Source organism: Lotus japonicus, chromosome 4 (genome assembly GCF_012489685.1).
Source record: "Lotus japonicus ecotype B-129 chromosome 4, LjGifu_v1.2".
In the NCBI taxonomy this organism is placed as follows: Eukaryota; Viridiplantae; Streptophyta; class Magnoliopsida; order Fabales; family Fabaceae; genus Lotus; species Lotus japonicus.
The window spans coordinates 3,081,800-3,101,043 of record NC_080044.1 but is presented as its reverse complement, the minus strand read 5'-3'; the positions used below and the strand labels follow the sequence as shown (position 1 = coordinate 3,101,043).

At 35.5% G+C, this 19,244-nt stretch overlaps 2 protein-coding genes across 7 annotated transcripts; one reads left to right on the top strand and one right to left on the bottom strand.

Annotated features, from left to right (window-relative positions):
* Positions 1 to 3,872: 3,872 nt before the first annotated feature.
* On the bottom strand, positions 3,873 to 8,546 carry LOC130711976 (pentatricopeptide repeat-containing protein At3g14730). 6 transcript variants are annotated; one of them, XM_057561787.1, is made up of 6 exons: positions 8,279 to 8,546; positions 7,583 to 7,697; positions 4,932 to 7,490; positions 4,690 to 4,763; positions 4,237 to 4,365; positions 3,873 to 4,122 (listed from the first exon to the last, which is right to left on the bottom strand). In XM_057561787.1, the coding sequence occupies exon 3, from the start codon at positions 7,466 to 7,468 to the stop codon at positions 5,555 to 5,557; it is 1,914 nt and encodes a 637-aa protein (XP_057417770.1). In that variant the 5' UTR covers positions 7,469 to 7,490; positions 7,583 to 7,697; positions 8,279 to 8,546; the 3' UTR covers positions 3,873 to 4,122; positions 4,237 to 4,365; positions 4,690 to 4,763; positions 4,932 to 5,554. The 6 variants fall into 6 exon arrangements, with proteins under 6 accessions (XP_057417770.1, XP_057417769.1, XP_057417768.1 ...); XM_057561786.1 differs by having other exon boundaries at positions 4,690 to 7,490; XM_057561785.1 differs by having other exon boundaries at positions 4,237 to 4,763.
* Positions 8,547 to 9,268: 722 nt separating this feature from the next.
* On the top strand, positions 9,269 to 18,337 carry LOC130711760 (probable starch synthase 4, chloroplastic/amyloplastic). Its single transcript, XM_057561488.1, has 16 exons — positions 9,269 to 9,688; positions 9,774 to 9,966; positions 10,446 to 10,536; positions 10,643 to 11,738; positions 11,816 to 11,867; positions 13,332 to 13,454; positions 13,549 to 13,624; positions 13,703 to 13,887; positions 13,963 to 14,157; positions 14,234 to 14,305; positions 14,599 to 14,808; positions 15,590 to 15,715; positions 16,451 to 16,600; positions 17,229 to 17,290; positions 17,380 to 17,455; positions 17,690 to 18,337. Exons 1-16 carry the CDS (start codon positions 9,552 to 9,554, stop codon positions 17,864 to 17,866), a joined length of 3,021 nt encoding a protein of 1,006 aa, XP_057417471.1. The 5' UTR covers positions 9,269 to 9,551; the 3' UTR covers positions 17,867 to 18,337.
* The last annotated feature ends 907 nt before the right edge of the window (positions 18,338 to 19,244 follow it).

The following is a 19,244-nucleotide window of genomic DNA, read 5'->3' as shown; positions in this document are numbered from 1 at the left end:
TCCAACTATATCTTATCAACCTTTTCATGGTCTTCATCATTTTTGCATTTGTACTTCCAGTAACTTCTAATATGACACCATCGCCTGAACGACGTTTAGAAGGTGTGACAGAGTCAACATCTAAAACGGGAGTTGTCATTGGGTTAGCACCTTTAGAGCTGGACTGCGAATCAGAATTGAACAAAGGCTTGAATTTTTATATCCTTGCAGTCCAGCTCCAAAGGTGCTAACCCAATGACAACTCCTGTTATAGATGTTGACTCTGTCACACCTTCTAAACGTCATTCAGACAATGATGTCATATCAGAAGTTGTTGGAAGTACAAATGCAAAAATGATGAAGACCATCAAAGTTGATAAGATATAGTTAGATTTCCTAAAGATTGCTTTAATTCCTTAAGATATAGTTGGATTTTCTTAAGATTGTTTTAATTCCTTAAGATATAGCAATGATTGTGCCTAGAATGTTTCCTGAATGTATACTACTTAAGTATTGAACGTGCTGATTGGAAATTTAAATGTGCTGCACAAGATGAGTTCCTAAAACTTTTTCCACGCACAAACATTAAAAACATTGTGGAGTGCAGATCAGAATGTTTTTCTCACTTTGTATTTTTTAATCATTTTTTACTACAAAATTATTTAAACCATCTATTCATTATTGCAGCGTACAATATTCATTATGGATGCCACAATTGAGGAGATTGTGAGTACTCATGATTGGTCCTATGATGACTACAAATGCCACAGAGCAACATCGTCTGACAGAGCAGTATTCTATTGTTCGAAATGTAACATGCACATCAATCCTACCAAATGTTTTATTTTCAAATTATTTATTCATTTATGTTTTCATTAGGTATAAGCTGTCAATACTGTTGCTGATAATACTGGATCTGCGACTTTCACAATTTTTGATCACGATGGTTGTGCTCTGCTTAATAAAAAAACAATGAAATACTGGAAAAATGGAAAAGATGAACATGTACATGTAAATGCAATTTTTTTTTTTACATTTCACAATCAATTGATAAGATATTAATTTAATTACAAAGTTCAAATCAAAGGTTAAATTTTATACTCGTATTGCCAAATTGTGGTTGTTTATATCTACACTTTTAAATTTGTCCACTTATATTTCATGTTATTAGAATGATTTACCTTTATGCTGAACGTTGCATGGTTTTGAACTTGCATTTGAGAGCTCTATAACCTCATGCTCTAATGATGTCTGATAGCTATAAGTAGTTTTTAAATTTTGAAAGAAAACATTACGGTTTTTTTTACCTACAAAAATTTGATGCCAAATTCAAAAACATTCTACTATTTGAAAGTTTTGTCGGTTTATTGTTCATTATGTTCAAGTTTGCTATTCAAATTGTTCATTTTGTTCTTAATGCTTAAATTTGAATTATCATGTGTTGGATTCATTTTTAATATTCGTGTTTAATTCACGTATCTTTATAAGGGTTTATGACTTTATCTCTTTTCCTTTGTTTAAAAAAATGTATTATTCTTAGTTGAGCATCAATAATAATCACGTACCCTTACTTTCAAAAAATAATCACGTATCCTATTTCCTTTTAGATTATACTGATTTAAATATCTACTCCTTAATTTAAGGGATTCTGACTTTGTCTAATTTCCTTTTTTTTTTTTAAAGTATCCCCATTTGCAACAATAACTACGCCAACAATGGCCTATTTTTTGGAACAAAAAATTATATATTTTAAAGTTTTAATCAAATCATGTTAGAATTCATGGCAATCAACACAAAACACACACAAATGTGCAAAAAAAACATTAAAGAAAAACCACGTTAGGATTAGACTCCGATTAACCATATAAAATTACTAAATATTTGAAAAATATTTTTAACCTTAAATTTAAAATTTATTTCCCCGTGCAAAAGGCACGGGTGATATATGTATTATGTATGCAAAAATTCAGTTTTCCGTCCTCGAACCATGTCCTAATCCTAATATATGCAATTGATGGACATAATAATATCTTAATGTTATAACGCATAGCAATAGACAGGATTTAAAATAAGTAGCAACACACATAGTGGTAGACAACACCAAACAATACGAATGATTTGCAGATGGAAAAACAAGGATTTAGATTAACGTGCAGTAAAAAGGATGAGCAATTGAAAGAGAAAAGAACTCACTTGATAAAAGCAAGTAGATTGACCAGAAAAATAATATAGTTGGGGTGATTGATTGATCTCCTTCAACAATGAAGAATTCTTTTCATTTTGGTCCTCGCACCTTTTGGGTTATATTACTGCAATGAGTACCTTCATCCCTTCCCTTGCTTTCATGAATTTTCAACAAGCTTCTCCTCAGGTTGTCATATATATGGGTGAGAATGAGGATGATGAGAGAAGATAGAAAAAATGTTTGTGGCATGAAGAGAGTGGTGATTATGGCTGAAGTTTAAGGAGATTTATGTGTGAAGAGAGTGAAGAATAGGGTTTTGTGGAAAATGAATTGTGAAAGTCGTGGCATGCATGATCGGATGAAATGTGTACATCCCTAATCAACTCTCTTCTATTTATAGCCAGGGGTTGGTGTTTTGCTTGACATCATTTTGATTCACCCTAGATTTTATTCTCTTATTTCCTAATTTTAATTTTTATAATAAAAACTGACAAAATTTGTTTTAATAAGACTTTTCCAGACCAATTAATTTTAGATTCTGAAGCGATTTTCCTCTAAAATATTATAATTATTCTTGTAGAAGATTGTCTAATTAATTTTTGAATCTCTTAATTATTTCTGAATTATCTCTCACTAATTTTATTATTATCTAGACTTTTTTTTTATAGGCATATGTTTTTTTTTACGGTCAAAATGAAATTCATTAACTTGAATTAAAAGTTGGTACATCAGCTGCAAGAAGAGAAACCAGGTCCTGTGGATAATCTTCCAACCATACATGATCTTGTACGGTGAAAGCCATCCTAGCTAATGCATCTGCTACTGCGTTACATTTACGCTTAATAAAAACTAGCCTACATGAGGAAAAACCAGTAGAAAACAACCTACAATCCTGCAGCAAGCCAGCAAGGTAAGACCGATCATCCTTCCTCACATTCCATGAGTTACACACCTGGAGGCAATCACTCTCCACCAAGATACGGCGAAAGCCTAGATCCCAGGCTAAATGCAAGGCCCACTGAAGGCACCAAGCTTCCGCTAGTAAAGGGGAAAAAGACTCTCCACAGAAGCTAGTCACCGCCGCTAGCACCTGCCCTTGCCAATTTCGCGCGATAAATCCACCACCAGCTCCTTGGTCCTTCTTGAAACATTCATCTACGTTAATTTTGATGGTGCCCCTCTTCGGAGGCTTCCACGATTCATGATGAGCACCACCCTCCGCCACCCCTTCCGTCCCAGTCGAGGCTAGATGATGTTAGTTGTTAGTAAATTAGTCATCCTCAGGTTCAAACCTTGGACCCTTCACCCTCCCAAACCCTTTAATAGACTTATCTTCTGATAATTCTCTAGAATTATCTAGAATCATCTAAATTTTTTTTCACATCTTTTATCATCCTTTGATTTTTATTATTTCGAAATTATCTATTTATTATTATTATTATTATTATTGAATTTCGAAGTTATTAATTTATTTGAAATATTATAATTTTTAAATTTTAATTTTATTATTGAAATGTCACTCATGCATTGTAGGGAGATCAAGCTTTGCATAATGCGTATAACCTGCCATATAAAGATTACATTTATGGACTTGCAGCAAAAAGCATGTATTGCAATTTGCAAATAAAAACTACATACAAAAGCTAATAATACCTAGGTAAGCTAATAATATAGAAGAAAATATTATGTATAGTACTAACCCAAAAAAGATTGCAAATGGAATCCAGATTAAGTCAAAGAATCCAGGAATTTCCCAAATCAAGATCACCACAAGAAAGCATGAAAGAATCTTTACAGTTATCACCGAGCTAACTTCATTGTACATTTGTACTAGTTATATATGCCCAATGCTCCATACACCATCAAAGTGACAAGCTTGTGCATTGGAAATATAGCATATAGTCATTGTTTAGCACAATACAACAGAAGACCACAAAAAGATTAAGCTTCCATATCATCTGCACAGCAGTTTTATGAGTTAGGGGATATTGTATGTGCAAAAAGAGTAACAGGTTAAGAGTACACAGTGAGTAAGATAAAAATCGTATTCAAGGTCAAGAATTCTATGTTACCTGAGCAAAGCGTGCAAGGCTAAAATATTTTCTGATGTAATAATAGGAGAAGTTGCCAAATCCAATGAAAACACGGATTGCGTTGTATACCTTTGTTGCAGCAAAATAATGATACATTAGAAAGAGGACCTACAAAATGGAACAAAAATATGAACAAATGGTTATAACTTATAAGTACCTGACAAATTCAAACCATTTTGGATGTATTATGGCAGTTGAAAGTAGTATGCATTACGAGAGTAGTATGCATTACGACAACATTAAGCTACATTGATTTTAGTTTCATTTTGATAACTAAAAGCTTTGATTTCCATCACATGTCATCAAATAGATCGTATTCCACACTTTCTACTTGGCATCTGCTAACATTTAAAATACAAAACCACAACAAGAATCAAATCCTTTCCACAGGATATTAGGGTCAGCTACAATGATCAAACAATGCCATAATACCTAACATGTATTGAGTTGAAACTTTATAGATAGACCATTCCTCTATATCTCTCTAAATGGTCCTGCCAGCCTGCCTATACATTATGACATAAATTATAATCAATGAACTACAAACATTAGAAAAAAAATATTGAGACCCCAAAAGGAAACGGATAATTTTTCACAGTAGGCAAGTTGTAGCAGGTAAAACAATGTTAATTTCAAACTAAATTAACAACGCAAAGAAAAGGTCAAGTTAATACTTTAACCATAACTTTCTGGGAAGCAAACATAGATATAGCATCTCTATTTACAAGTTTTCACATCTTCTGAAAGGAGCACCAATCTGCATCCATCTTTTCCATTCCTCTGTTTGATGCCGATTAAGGTAAAGTATGCTTCTTCCAGAAAAATGCTGATGAGCCATTATGTTTTTTCAAAGAAGTCATTGCTGAAAATATGATCAGAAGAAGGTAGAGGAACAAGAAAAGATCCCGGCTGTAATTCTGTCAAAAGAAAAGAAAGAAGTAAAAGCAAATAGAGCAGAAAAGTTATTACAAATGTTTGTATATATGTATGTATATATACAATTGGAAAAAACCGGTTCCATACTCGGATTCATAAATGCTTAATGAGATAAAAACAAGGGGCCACCAGAATCAAGATAGGACGGAACTGACAATGCTTATCCAAACTCTTGAATTAATCTTATGTATTTAGTATGTCCTAAACTTCTGCAACTTATAGAATGATACATCAAGGGTTACTTTATCTGAAGTCCAAGATAGAAGGGCCTATGCTTTATTGATCTGCTCTTCAACATATAATCCATCATAAGAATAAGGTCCTCATGTATCCATGCCTAACTTTCTTTGCATGCCAAATGCTAGATAAATGGTACATATCCATACTCTTGCAGAACTGCTGTCAATGAATTTAAACCAGCATAAATAAAGTTGGTTTGGGGATGAGTCCTATCACCCGTTATAAAAACATGCACACCATTCATGAGTTCAATCCAGCTACATCCCGGTCTTTTCTTCACATTTTGTTGCCTCATTGTGTGCCTCAACTCTGATACTTCTTCATATCGACCATCCACTCCATAAACATTTGACATTAGCACATAATTTCCACAGTGACCTGGCTCAAGTTCAATCACCTTACTTGCAGCAATCTCAGCCAAGTCTGTGTCCTTGTGGAGACGGCATGCCGCTAGCAAAGATCTCCATCCTACCGGATCAGCCTTAAAGGGCATTGTTAGAAATAAATCATAAGCCTCCACGAGCTGCCCGGCTCGACAAAGCATGTCAATCACACAGGTGTAGTGTTCAATAGATGGTGTAACACCATATTTTGACTGCATTTCTGCAAGAAACTCAAGCCCCTCCTTTACCATGCCAGCATGGCTGCACGCAGATAACAATCCAACAAAACTGATTTCATTAGGTACCATACGAGCTTGACACATTCGAGAAAACGTATCCAATGCCTCATCGCCATAACCGTGCATTCCATAACCCGTGATCATGATGTTCCATGAGGCCATGTCTTTCTCTCCCATATTATCAAAAACCATGCGAGCATCTCTCATGTTTCCGCATTTCGCATACATGTCCATCAAAGCATTGCTCAATATAACATCATCAAAATCACTGTTTCTCCCTTCCTTCCCCAATCCATTTACAATCATATACCCATGTATCTCTCTGCCATGCATCAGGGCCGCTAGATGAGTACAGGCTGGCAGTACTGTTGTGACTGTAACCAAATCGGGCTGAATCCTGTTTCCTAGCATCCTATCAAAAAGCCTCAAAGTTCCATAATGATCACCGCACCGTTGATGAACATACATTATCGAGTTCCATGAGAAGATATCTTTCTCATCCATCACCTCAAATACATTCAAGGCATCACTAGTACACTTGCACTTCCCATACATATCAATCAGTGCATTTGAAACAACAACACTTGAGGCATAACCCATTTTTGTCAGAAACCCATGAACAGCTCGTCCATTGTCAAAGTCCACGACCACAGAATATATAGACAAAACACCAGTAACTGTATATCTACAAGGAACCACCCCATTTTCCCTCATCCTCCTAAACACCACCAGGGCCTCCTCAAAGTGCCCAATCTGGGCATACCCATTAACCATTGAGTTCCAAAGCACCACATCTCTAACAGGCAATTCCTCAAACACCTCATGCGCTTCCTCCACCAACCCAAACTTTAAATAAGTATTAACCAGAGCACTGCCAACATACACATCCAATTCCAATCCAAGTTTAAACAACAACCCATGAATCTTCTCAACCTCCGAATCCTCCGCAGTTTCACCACAAGCTCTGATCACACATGGGAAAGTGAACTTATCAGGAACAACACCCAGATGCCGCATTTGCCTATAAAGACCAAACCCATCTCGGGAAAGCCTGTTTGCTACGAATCCGGCAATGATTGCATTGTAGGCAAAGACATTTTTGTCATGATGGGTGGGGTAGTTGAAAACTTTAAGGGCATGGTCCATGAGGGTACACTTGGAGTACATGTTGATGAGGCTTGTGGTGGCGAGTGGGGATGAAAATAGGCCATTTTTGAGCAAGTGGGAATGGAGCTCCTTGCCTTTGGAGAGGTTTGTGTTGTGGGCACATGATTGAAGGGAGGCAATGCAGGCTCCTACGTCGTACGAGGGTGAGGTTGAGAAACGGAGGAACCGGCCACTGTGTTTGGGAAGGACAAGCCTTGAGATTGTGAGACTACTTTTGCTACAAATGGAATAGTTAAGAGGGAACATCCAGCATAGAAAAACAAAGTACCTGTGAAAAAACAATATGAACTAATGTTACTAATTACAGTCATATAGAGATGGAGGTAACAATCGTGCTAACTGCTTACTAACTGTGCTTACCAGGAGAACTCCAGCTCATACGAAACTTTTAAAGTATATGAAACCACCCCGCTCCTAACCAGGTCAACAAGACCACCAAGCTTCCAGCAATTCCCTTTATATGTATGGGAAAGACCTGCAATATGGGAACTAGTATTAGAAAATACATTTCTTTGTATGTCCAAGTGGGGACTTTGACCAAACAAAAGCAAAGAAATTGGTCAAATCTGATCAAGGAAACACTGATACATATGTATAAATTTAAGAAACTAGAAATAGGTCATATGCCCATAGAGTAGTTTGTTGGAAATCATCAACAACAACAAAAACCGTATCCCACTGAGTGAGGTCGGCAATATGGATCACACTATGCCATTGAGCTCGACCAAAAACTAAATTATGAGGGATACTATTGATAATGAGATCATTTTTAACAATATCTTCCCATGTTCGTTTTGGTCTCCCTCTACCTCTCACCGGTGCTTCCATAGGTCTTCTTTGCTCAGTGTTATCGAAACTCCAAACAATATTCAATACTGTATAAAGACTACTTTTTTATCATAAATAAACGTCCTTTATACCCAACATCAAATCAATAACGAACAAGGGATGTACCAAAGTTGAGAGTCAATCAACAAAATCATAGAGAATGCAATTTCAAGCAATAGCTAAGAAGGTTCAATCAACAAAATCATAGAGAAAATAACAATGGCATACCTGAAACAAAGGGTGACTAGGAGATGCAATGTCTTCCTGTTGCTGGAAAATGGGAACGCTCAACGAGCTCGTCGTGGTGATTGCAGTTGCGGCATGAGATGCAAACGCTCAAAAAGCAACTGGTGATTGCAGTTGCGGCGTGAGTTCGATTGCTGATACACTCAAAAACCAAGAAAAAAGAGAGAATCAGAGGAGGAGAACCAGGTGGTGATTGCAGTTGCAGCAAGTGTGAAGGAGAATCTTGTGTTCCTTCTCTTTTTCCCCTAAAGCTCACTATCTTTTAAATATTAAATATGAAAGTAAATTTCAAATACAAATTTTTTTTCTTAGATATTACAAAGTAATTTATATGTAAGAATAACAAAATTTCACTAGAATGAACCAAAAGGGAATGGTGGTGCTTGACCTCTAGCGTAGACGGGGAATATGTAGAAGACACTCTGATGCTTAAGTTAGAGAATGAGCAAAGAGAGAATTCATGAATCTTAGAAGAACTCAAGAAATGTTAAGAATGCATTGCATGTTACATAAGTGAACGAAGGAACCTGTATTTGTAGCATCAGTGCATGTGTCCAGTGTCTCTGGAAGTATAATGAAAGTTCTTTAAGTGGAGCGCACAGTTGGCTTGATATCGTTGTGCTTATAGAACTTATCTCGACCCTTTGTCAAGTCGTGCAACACTTCGCCAGTTGAGTTGGGGGCGGTCCATTCCTGAACTAGGTCTCATTGGTTGTCCTTATGGTGCCTACTCAAAAGCATATCCTAGTGAATCAACCGCAACATCGCCAGGTCAATGAATTGAGAGGCGACCGAAACATCCCCTAATCACACTCCTTTAAGACATGGTCTTAACAATCACACCCATAGTAGAAGTCTCTTAATTGGTCATATTTCATGTGGACAAAGACAAAGATGAAGTCTTTTACATTTATTTTTATTAGTATATATATTTTGAAGCACACAACCCACACCGTCTTTCCCTGTCTTACACTCCTTCCTTCCTGCGGATAAATAAGATTCGAACTCATTAGATTCCTGTAAAATCAAATAAAAATAATAATATCCTCCATGTGCGCTGTGTGGCAATAACGTTCCTCTTCTTCACTCTTCTAAGCAACTCAACTCTCAACCCAAACCCCAATAACAAACCAAGAAAACCACCGTAACCGTTTCTCTCTTCTTCTTCTTCTTCTTCTTCTTCTTCTTCTTCTTCTTCTTCTCATGACACAACAACACTTCACAGAGAAGATTCATTGATTCAAACAACACAAAAATGGCTTCCAAGCTCACAACGTGTTTCTTGTGCTGGAATCTCACCGCCTTCAACTGCAACCACCGCAACGCCGCCGCGCCGGTGGTGCGTTTTCCATTTCCACCTGCTTCTTGCAAAATGCGACACCGCGCTCTCAGGTATATCCATCCATTCCTATTCTATTCTTCCATTGCAATTTTCATCTTCTTGGAGCTATAATCGATTGATTCTATCGTATTGCAGTTCTCAGAATAAGAAACAACAACAAATCAAGAAAGCACAGCCTTCTACTCCCAATCCGAATCAACAAGATGACTCCGAGCTTAACACGCCTTCATCCGCTGGTAATGCTGGTAGCAGTGTGCCGAACTTGAACACTGAGGATGATGATGATGATGATGATGATTCTGATGCTGTTGACAATACCATGGCTTTGGTATCTCCTTCACCTAACTAAAACTACATTCTATATTTGCTTACTACTACACAAATGCAACCTTCTTTTTTTGTTTATAGAGTGAATAATAGTCAAATTAGTCATAGAAATTATGTTCAAATTTCCTGAATGTCATTTTAACTATCAAATTCGTTCTTGATGTTGTTGTGTTTCATTAGTCAAATTATGGGAAGAGCTTATTTGAGCTTATCCTGTCATATAAGCACTTAAGTTTGTGTTTGATTATGCTTATAACATTAGTTTATGACCTAATTATAAGCTTTGACTGGCCTAGTACAAATTTTAATAATATGACAGACATTGTAACTGGATTATTTTGATTGCTTACTTTTCTTTATGTGAATGCTGGCATTGGCATGTTTATAGTACAAATCTGTTACAACTTACTTGGCAAAGAAAATTGGATAGGTTTAAAATATTAGCTTTTATTGCAGCTAACTAATTTAATTGTGAAATAGGTAAACATAGATGGTGTAGAGCAGGCTGAAAAGTCGGTATCTAGTGGTCAACTTGAGGATTTATTAGGCATGATAAGAGATGCAGAGAAAAGTAAGATATCTTTCTGGAGTACTTATATATTAATTTTTTTTCATACCTATACTTTTGTTTCAGTGTCTTGTTACCTGTTATTAGGAATTTCTTGTTCTTCTTGTAGACATCCTTCTTTTAAATCAGTCTAGAGTTCGCACACTTGAAGATCTTGAAAAGATTCTTGCTGAAAAGGAAGCATTACAACGAGAAATTAGTGTCTTAGAGATGAGGGTGGCAGAGACTGATGCGTGGATGAAAGTTGCTACCCAGGAAAAGATACACGTAGAACAATTGGAGGGTCAGTTAGAGAAACTGCGTGATGAATTGACTCACAAGGGTAGTAGTGCTGAAGGAAGGAATGCTGAATTTCAGGACCTTCAAAATGGAGATCTAAGTGATGCATACCATATAAGTCATATCGATCACATTCATTCCCTTACCGAGGAGCTCAATTCATTGAGGGAAGAAAATGGCACTTTGAAGAATGCAATAGAATCATTGAAAACACAGCGTGATGAAGTAAAAAACAATGATGAGCGTTTAGTGGTATTGGAAAAGGAAAGGTCATCTTTGGAGTCAGCCTTAAAGGAGTTGGAATCAAAACTCTCAACATCTGAGGAAGATGTTTCTGAGCTGTCTACACTTAGAGTTGAATGCAAGGGTTTATGGGATAAGGTTGAAAATTTGCAATTCTTGCTAGATACAGCAACCAAACAAGCTGATCAAGCTATTATAGCGCTGCAACAAAATCAGGATCTTCAAAAGAAGGTTGATAAATTGGAGGCATCCCTTGAAGAAGCTAATATCTATAAGCTATCATCTGAAAAATTGCAAAAATACAGTCAGCTAATGCAACAAAAGATAAATCTATTGGAGGACCGTCTTCAAAAATCAGATGAAGAGATAAGCTCTTATATTCAAATGTATCAACAGTCAGTGAAGGAATTTCAAGATACACTTGATACCTTGAAAGTAGAAAGCAGGGGAAAGGAAGTGGATGAACCAGTGGAAGATATGCCATGGGAATTTTGGAGTCAATTATTGCTTCTAATTGATGGTTGGGCACTTGAAAATAAAATATCAGTAGATGATGCAAAGCTTTTGAGAGAAAAGGTGTGGAAGAGAGACAAGCGTATTAGGGATGTATATATGGCTTGCAAAGAACAGAGTGAACATGAGGTTATTACTGCATTTCTTGGGCTTACGTCATCTGTAACAAGGTACTACCTTTTAATGGTAATTCACTATATGAATTTATCTTCCATCATCTTATGTATTCCTTATTTTTTGTTTACAGTCCAGGATTATATGTGATTCATATTGCGGCAGAGATGGCACCAGTAGCTAAGGTGCACTCATTGTATCCTTATCCCTATGTTTTATTTATATGACCTCGTATTATCCAATTCCTAAAGTTTTTTATTATTTAAATATGATTTCATCCCCTCCCCTACAGCATGAATGTTGACTATTATAACCCTTACTGGAATCCTAAAGAAGCATGCAAGTCCATCTTACTCTATTTAAATAGGGGGTACTACTAAGTCTGACTTATGTATTGGAATAAATTCTCAGACACCCATAAAACACAACTTGTATCTTTTTTATTGTCAATTGTTGAAATATTTCTGGAAAATAAATAGAACACAATTAAGAATATTCTGTAAACTTATATTGTGTCACACCCATTTAGAATGTGACTTGTTTAATAAAATATTAGACATTCAAGATTTAAGTGCAAAAAATATTTCAGGTGTATTTTTCAGTTGTGATTTATGTTATGATCACTCTATTCTGTGGTCCACATACTAGTGCATATTAGCAGGTGTGTTCACATAAGTCACAGATGTAAGCTTTTGGAAAAATTAACTATGTAATGAGTAAAAGAGTTACTGGAGTTGGTTGTTTCAGTTCTTAAGATTCATTTATATTGGTCTATTTGAAATATATATGCTGATGCTGATGCATAGGTAGTAGTCAAAGTTATTATCTCAGACCTGTATTTCCTTGTCAGCATGGGGAGGGTTTCCATTGTAGATACTTGCTCTGTATCTGTGGAAGTGGTGCTCTATTTTCATTATGGAAGTGCATGGACCAGGGAGCATGTTAGGCTCAAGATTGCACAAACATAAAATACTTCACCATAAATACTAGGAAAAGAATTCTGGATTTAAACATAAAATACTTCACCATAAATATAAACATAAAAATTGTCTTCCCAGTTAAAAATAATTGTCTTCCTAGTTACACTGCAAAACATAAAACACAAATAACTGTCTTCCTAATTACAAATTACTGTCTTCGTATCCTAGTCTAACTGCCTATTGATGCCTCTCGGTACAGAAGCTATCGTGGCCTCATGGTTGAAATGCGTATTGATCTTTTTTTGGGTTTTGGTTTGACATGGAAAGTGCCAGGTCCTTTGGATGTATATGAAGTTTGTAGTTTCATGAAACATTTGGTCAGGCTGAACTGCGAAAATCCTTAAGGGTACTTTATCAACCACTTGAAGTCAATACTATCCTAGAAGGATTGTTCATTTGAAAGATTCCCTTAAGGAAGCTAGTAGATTCTGTCACTGCATTTACTCTCGGATGGGATAGTTCTTTTGGCATCGGTGGATCTTTTTTTTTCTGGAGGGAATGTCTAGGAGTATTCCTTCTACTTAAAGTTGACATGACCTCTGTTATTTGATTACTTCATTATACCATTTCCTTTTTGCTTCTTCTAGGATCATGCCAAATATTCTTCTTTCAACTAATGCCTATTTCACATGGCATACTAATGTTTAGATTAAGTTATTTCTGTTACAGGTTGGTGGTTTGGGGGATGTTGTCAGTGGTCTAGGTAAAGCATTGCAAAAGAAAGGACACCTTGTTGAAATTGTGCTGCCCAAATATGATTGTATTCAATATGACCGCATCCGTGACTTTAGGGTATGCATTTTATTAGGAAAATAATCAAATATGTCGATAGATTCTTGATAGTTAGTATCTTGAACTATTTGTAATAATTCGATTATTCTTGCAGGTTTTGGATGTAGTGATAGAGTCATACTTTGATGGTCAATTATTCAAAAATAAAATCTGGGTTGGCACTATTGAAGGTTAACACTTAAGAATTAAATCTTCCGTTTTAATTTAATGTCGTTATCTGGTTTAGTAACTTCCAGTTGACTATGCAGGTCTTCCTGTTTATTTCATTGAGCCTCAGCATCCTGATAAGTTCTTTTGGAGAGGAAATTTTTATGGCGAACATGATGATTTCAGACGATTTTCATATTTTAGTCGTGCAGCTCTTGAGTTTCTTCTTCATGCTGGCAAGAAGCCAGATATCATTCATTGCCATGACTGGCAGACAGCGTTCATTGTATGTGCTATCAAATTTTTCTTTGAGTAACTTATACAATTCTTTATTTTTATTTGTTTTTTTATTTCTTGCTAGGCTCCTTTATATTGGGATATATATGTCCCAAAAGGATTAAATTCAGCTAGGATATGTTTTACATGTCACAACTTTGAGTATCAAGGGTCTGCAGCAGCTTCCGAGTTGGAATCATGTGGTCTTCATTCCCACCATTTAAACAGACCTGATAGAATGCAGGACAACTCAGCACATGATAGAGTCAATTCTGTCAAGGTATAGTAAAAAAAATATCATCTATTATACTATGTGCCAGCAGATATAAGTAATATGTTTACCTTCCAATGGTTAGGGTGGAATTGTTTTCTCAAACATTGTGACAACAGTGTCTCCTACTTACGCCCAAGAAGTGAGAACTGCAGAGGTATGCTTCATTTCTTGCTCTTGTGCTTTATTTAAATATCCATTTGTTTTTAATTAATATGGAATAAGGCAAGCACATATGTTCGTACCAGCATAACTGCGAATTACATCTTGTCCTACTATTGTATCTATTTCACTCTCCTTTTACTGTGAAAGGATGGCTCCCAAAATGGATTGTTAGAGATATAAAACCATTCAGATGCATTCACCTAAACTAGTGCATTTGTTCTCTTGGTAACTTTTCAATCTTAATAAAAGTTGTTCTCATGAGCGATTTCATTGCACAAAATGCAGGGAGGACATGGCCTCCATTCAACTCTTTCTGTCCACTCCAAAAAGTTCTTTGGTATTCTAAATGGCATTGACACTGATACATGGAATCCTGCCACTGACTCATTTCTTGAAGTCCAGTACAATGCAAATGATCTTCAAGGGAAAGCAGAAAACAAGGAAGCCTTGAGAAGGAGCCTAGGTCTTTCATCTTCAGATGTTAGGAGGCCCTTGGTAACTATATATCCTAATTTCACGCAGGCATTCATTTGATATGATAAATTATTGTTTGTTCTCTCTTTTTTGAACTTGTCACTAATTTCGGTTTGTCATTAGTTCAAAAGGTTTCAGCTTAATCAGTTTTACTTTTAATTTTCCCTTTTTTTTTTTTTTTTCTGAAATCATAGTTGTAGGGCTAACTGAACTTGTGTGTTTTGTGGAACATTTAAAATGGAGGCACCAAGACTCTTTCAAAACTTCTAAATAGCTCTATCTTGTTGAATCTATCACCAAAAGTTGTATAGTGATACTCGTAGGAGGGCAATGTTCAACTTATCTTCAGTGAAATGCGGTTATTGTGCCTGCCTTAATTTTTTTTCCCCTATAGATACCACATTTGGATGCTTTCTGGATAATAATAGCTTGATCCAACGGAAATTTGGGGTCATCAATCAATATATTATTTTCTGTACAAAACTAAAAATCCATTGTTCAACACTGTCTTTCACATTGAGTTAAATCTTAGTTTGAATTACACGTTATATACGTCATACACGCTCAAAGACTCGTGCTTGGCATAGTTTTGTAGTTAAAATAGAATAATGTATTAATTACAAAAATCACAAATATCTTAACTACCATAATTACAAGTACTGGTTAGCCTACTTGCATTATTTACATATTTTCCAATGCTCCCTTATCTACTACTCATTTATTAATTAATAATTCATGACATTCTATGAAATGAGTGTTCGGGATGCGTTAATAATTGGATCTTTCTATTCTCTTGTGATAGGTTGGCTGCATTACAAGATTGGTTCCTCAGAAAGGTGTTCATCTTATTAGACATGCGATATATCTAACACTGGAGATGGGAGGACAATTTGTTCTACTTGGTTCAAGTCCTGTGTCACATATTCAGGTCATATTTTCTGTCCTTGCAGCTGAAATTTTGAGGTACTCTGTTATTTTAGAATGGAGACTGCTTAAATAGTTGAGAATAAGAAGAAAGTCAATACAATGTCACATCACCATAGAATATAGGCGCAATTCATTCTCAGAAATATGTATCTACATATATATGTATATGTTGTGTGTGTTATGTTACATATGCACATGATTCGGTGAAATATAATAATCACAGAGTATCCCAGTATTCACCCTGTTGCAGAAGGAAAGGAAAAGACGGGGAGACTTTTTGTTCATCGTTCTGATTGTTTTGGCTTCCAAATGTAGTACTTTTTACCATTCTTCTTGCATGTACTTAAAAGCTACCTTGCAAGTGCAAATTAAGTTGTATCAATCAAGAATTTCCTTTAGTAACTAGAATTAGGGTATTGCTATGGTCTTGATACAGTTTGCAACTTCATATAGATTCATACCTTTGTATTATCATTGTAGCAAAACAATAAAGACTAGTATGGGAAATCATGAAGATACCTGAACTTGGTGGCTGTTATTTTTGTTGCTTTAATACTCTTAACTGCCATTGTAAATTAATGTAGGTGCCAGATAGCTATGTAAAAGGGAGGACTGTTTAGAATTTTTTTTTAATATTTTGAAAGTAGAGTATGAAGGTTGAAATTTTATTTTTCTTTTGTATGCCAAATCATTCTCCTATTTTCTATCAACTGATTGCCAGTTTTCTTTTCTATAGAGAGAATTTGAGGGCATTGCCAACCACTTTCAGAACCATGATCACATAAGGTTGATTTTGAAGTATGATGAATCTCTCTCCCATGCCATTTACGCAGCATCTGACATGTTCATCATTCCATCAATCTTCGAACCTTGTGGCCTAACGCAGGTAAAGGTCAAAAGATCTGTTAAATGAATTCAAATATAAGAAACACTGTCGAAAATTACTTGCTGTAAAATGCTATGATTAAAAAAATCTATGCTGCATTCTTTCCATGGTACATGTATCTTCGTGGTAAAAGTTTGTTTCAACATTTTAATGAAAGGAGTAGTTGTTTCAGTATCAATCATTACAAGACACTAATAAAAATACTACATTATCAAAATAGGATATTTTACATGAACTGGCACTAACTACACGACAATTTGAAAGTCTTAAAAAAGATAGATGCAAGCAACAAAATATCTGATGGTATATAAGGAGTATTTGACACTCATGTTGAACATTTGAAATATCTGTGCTTCATATCTATATTCAACTAAGTCTGTAAATATGTTAAATATGCTTGCTTATGAACTGAAACAGAAGGTTATGCACAAATTACATGATCCTACTCCTTTGGTGTCCTCATGAATAGCTTAGTTTTTTTTTTGCTGATGACATTTTGTTTAACATAATTATGTTATTATGTTTAGACTTTAGACCTTATAGGTAATAGCTATTGAATTTTCACTATTCTCTCTCTGTTCGCACTTCTTTTTCGCCTTTTCATAGTTTCCTAATATCATTTCTACAGATGATAGCAATGAGATATGGTGCAATACCCATTGTCAGAAAAACCGGTGGCCTAAATGACAGGTGAGCATAGCATGCATGATATGACATATTGACATGAAAGTATAATTCCTGTTTTTCAAAGAATAACCAAAGTCTGGCGAATTTTGTAGCGTTTTCGATGTTGATGATGATGCAATACCTTCACAGTTTCGGAATGGATTCACATTTTTGAATGCCAATGAGGAGGTAAGCAGTAAATCTCAAGATATCGCATGTTATTGTAGTCCTGCATCACAGATAATGTCTCTTTCTCTAGGATATAGTCAGTTTTGCAAAAACATGTCACCATTGATTTTACTTCACCTGCTTTACGTCTAACCCTGCATTCCTCACCTGGCTACATTCTCATCCAGTCAAGAAACATAACTTTATGTCGATCCTTCATTGTTATGCTCAACTCTAATGACACTATTATAATAGGGATTAAGTGATGCTTTGGTCCGTGCACTTGACCTCTATATGAACAATCCTGAAAGTTGGAAGCAACTTGTACAGAAGGACATGAACATAGATTTCAGTTGGGAGTCTTCAGCTGCACAATATGTGGAGCTCTACTTAAGGGCTACCTCTAGAGCAAGGGCTCTAAAACAAGCTTAATTGATCCAATGGAGGCTTTTCCGTGCTATCCATTCAATTTTGTTAGTTTCCTACACAGAGAAGAGAGCTCAGATTTAATGTTCAGTTAGCATGATTTGATTTGACTGAGCACACTATCATGATTGTGAATGAATAGATAGAACATTGTGAATATGACATTGCTGCTGAAATTGGGCTGCTGGATTAGTTCCCATGCATCATCGCCCAGTCACTCCTTCCTTATTTGATAGTATTCTTCAGGTTGATCATAGAAGCAACCTTTCTCATACGTTGACGAATCCTAGGTGATATTTCAACTCAGCCATGCCTTGCAAGAATGTATAAACATTTTTTTTTCTTTTTTTTTTCATCTCTTGAATAGTATACAAAAGTCATACGTGTAAAGCATTGTAATGTAGCTCTATTCTTAGAATGTATAATGAATTGTAATCAAATATCAAACAAAAGAAAATGTTAGCCCTTTTCTCAGTATACTTCATCCCTTGGACCTGTTGATGTAGTATTCAGAAGTGCATGCAAGCTTGATATATCTAGGTGACTAACATGTTTTATTAGGTTTATGTTACTCACTATGCTACTTCTTCAATGTGTGTTTAAATTAGAGTTTGTAAAATTAATTCTGGTTAAACTTTATGTTAAAGAAAATAACTTTAATTTAAGTGTGTCCGAGAGAAATTTTTTTGTTGAGAAATATTCATGTGAAAAGTTATCCATACATTTTATGAGATAAAGTAATGTGATATATTACTTAGGAAACAAATTTTACCACATAATAAGATTTTGAATAATATACGAAAATAGAAGTCATAGATGATACAGAATAAACAAAAAAAAAATGACATGTTTTGCAGAAAAGAGAATTTAAGTAACCCCACAAGATAAGGTTAGGAAGAAAAGTTTAGACATTGTTTGGGTAATACTTATAAGAAAGATGGTAAAGTTCTCTTTAAGTGGTTTGTAAATGTGTGGATAAGAATCGTAAAAGCATTAATGATAGGAAATTAGATAAATAATTCAATAGTTAGGGGTAGAGGATAAAGAAACCTTAGATCAGATTGTTTGATTCTTACAAATCAAGTCAAGATCAGATTGTTGCTGACCTTTATCTAAAGGTTTTGATTCTTGCTCTTATCGTTGGTTTTGGATGGCTAACATTTACATGATAGATGAAAACATACACATCACTTACTTTCTTCAAGCACTTTCTAAATCTAAGTTTTTCCTTTTATATGAGATTGAGTCTGGAAAAAGCTCAAGGGGTCAAAGAAGAAGGCTCCCTATAGAGGTTCTAATCAAATCAGTGACACAGCTCCTATCTCTGTGGCTAAATAGGGGGCCTAATTAACATTCTACTGGGGAGGAAATGTAGAAAAATTGC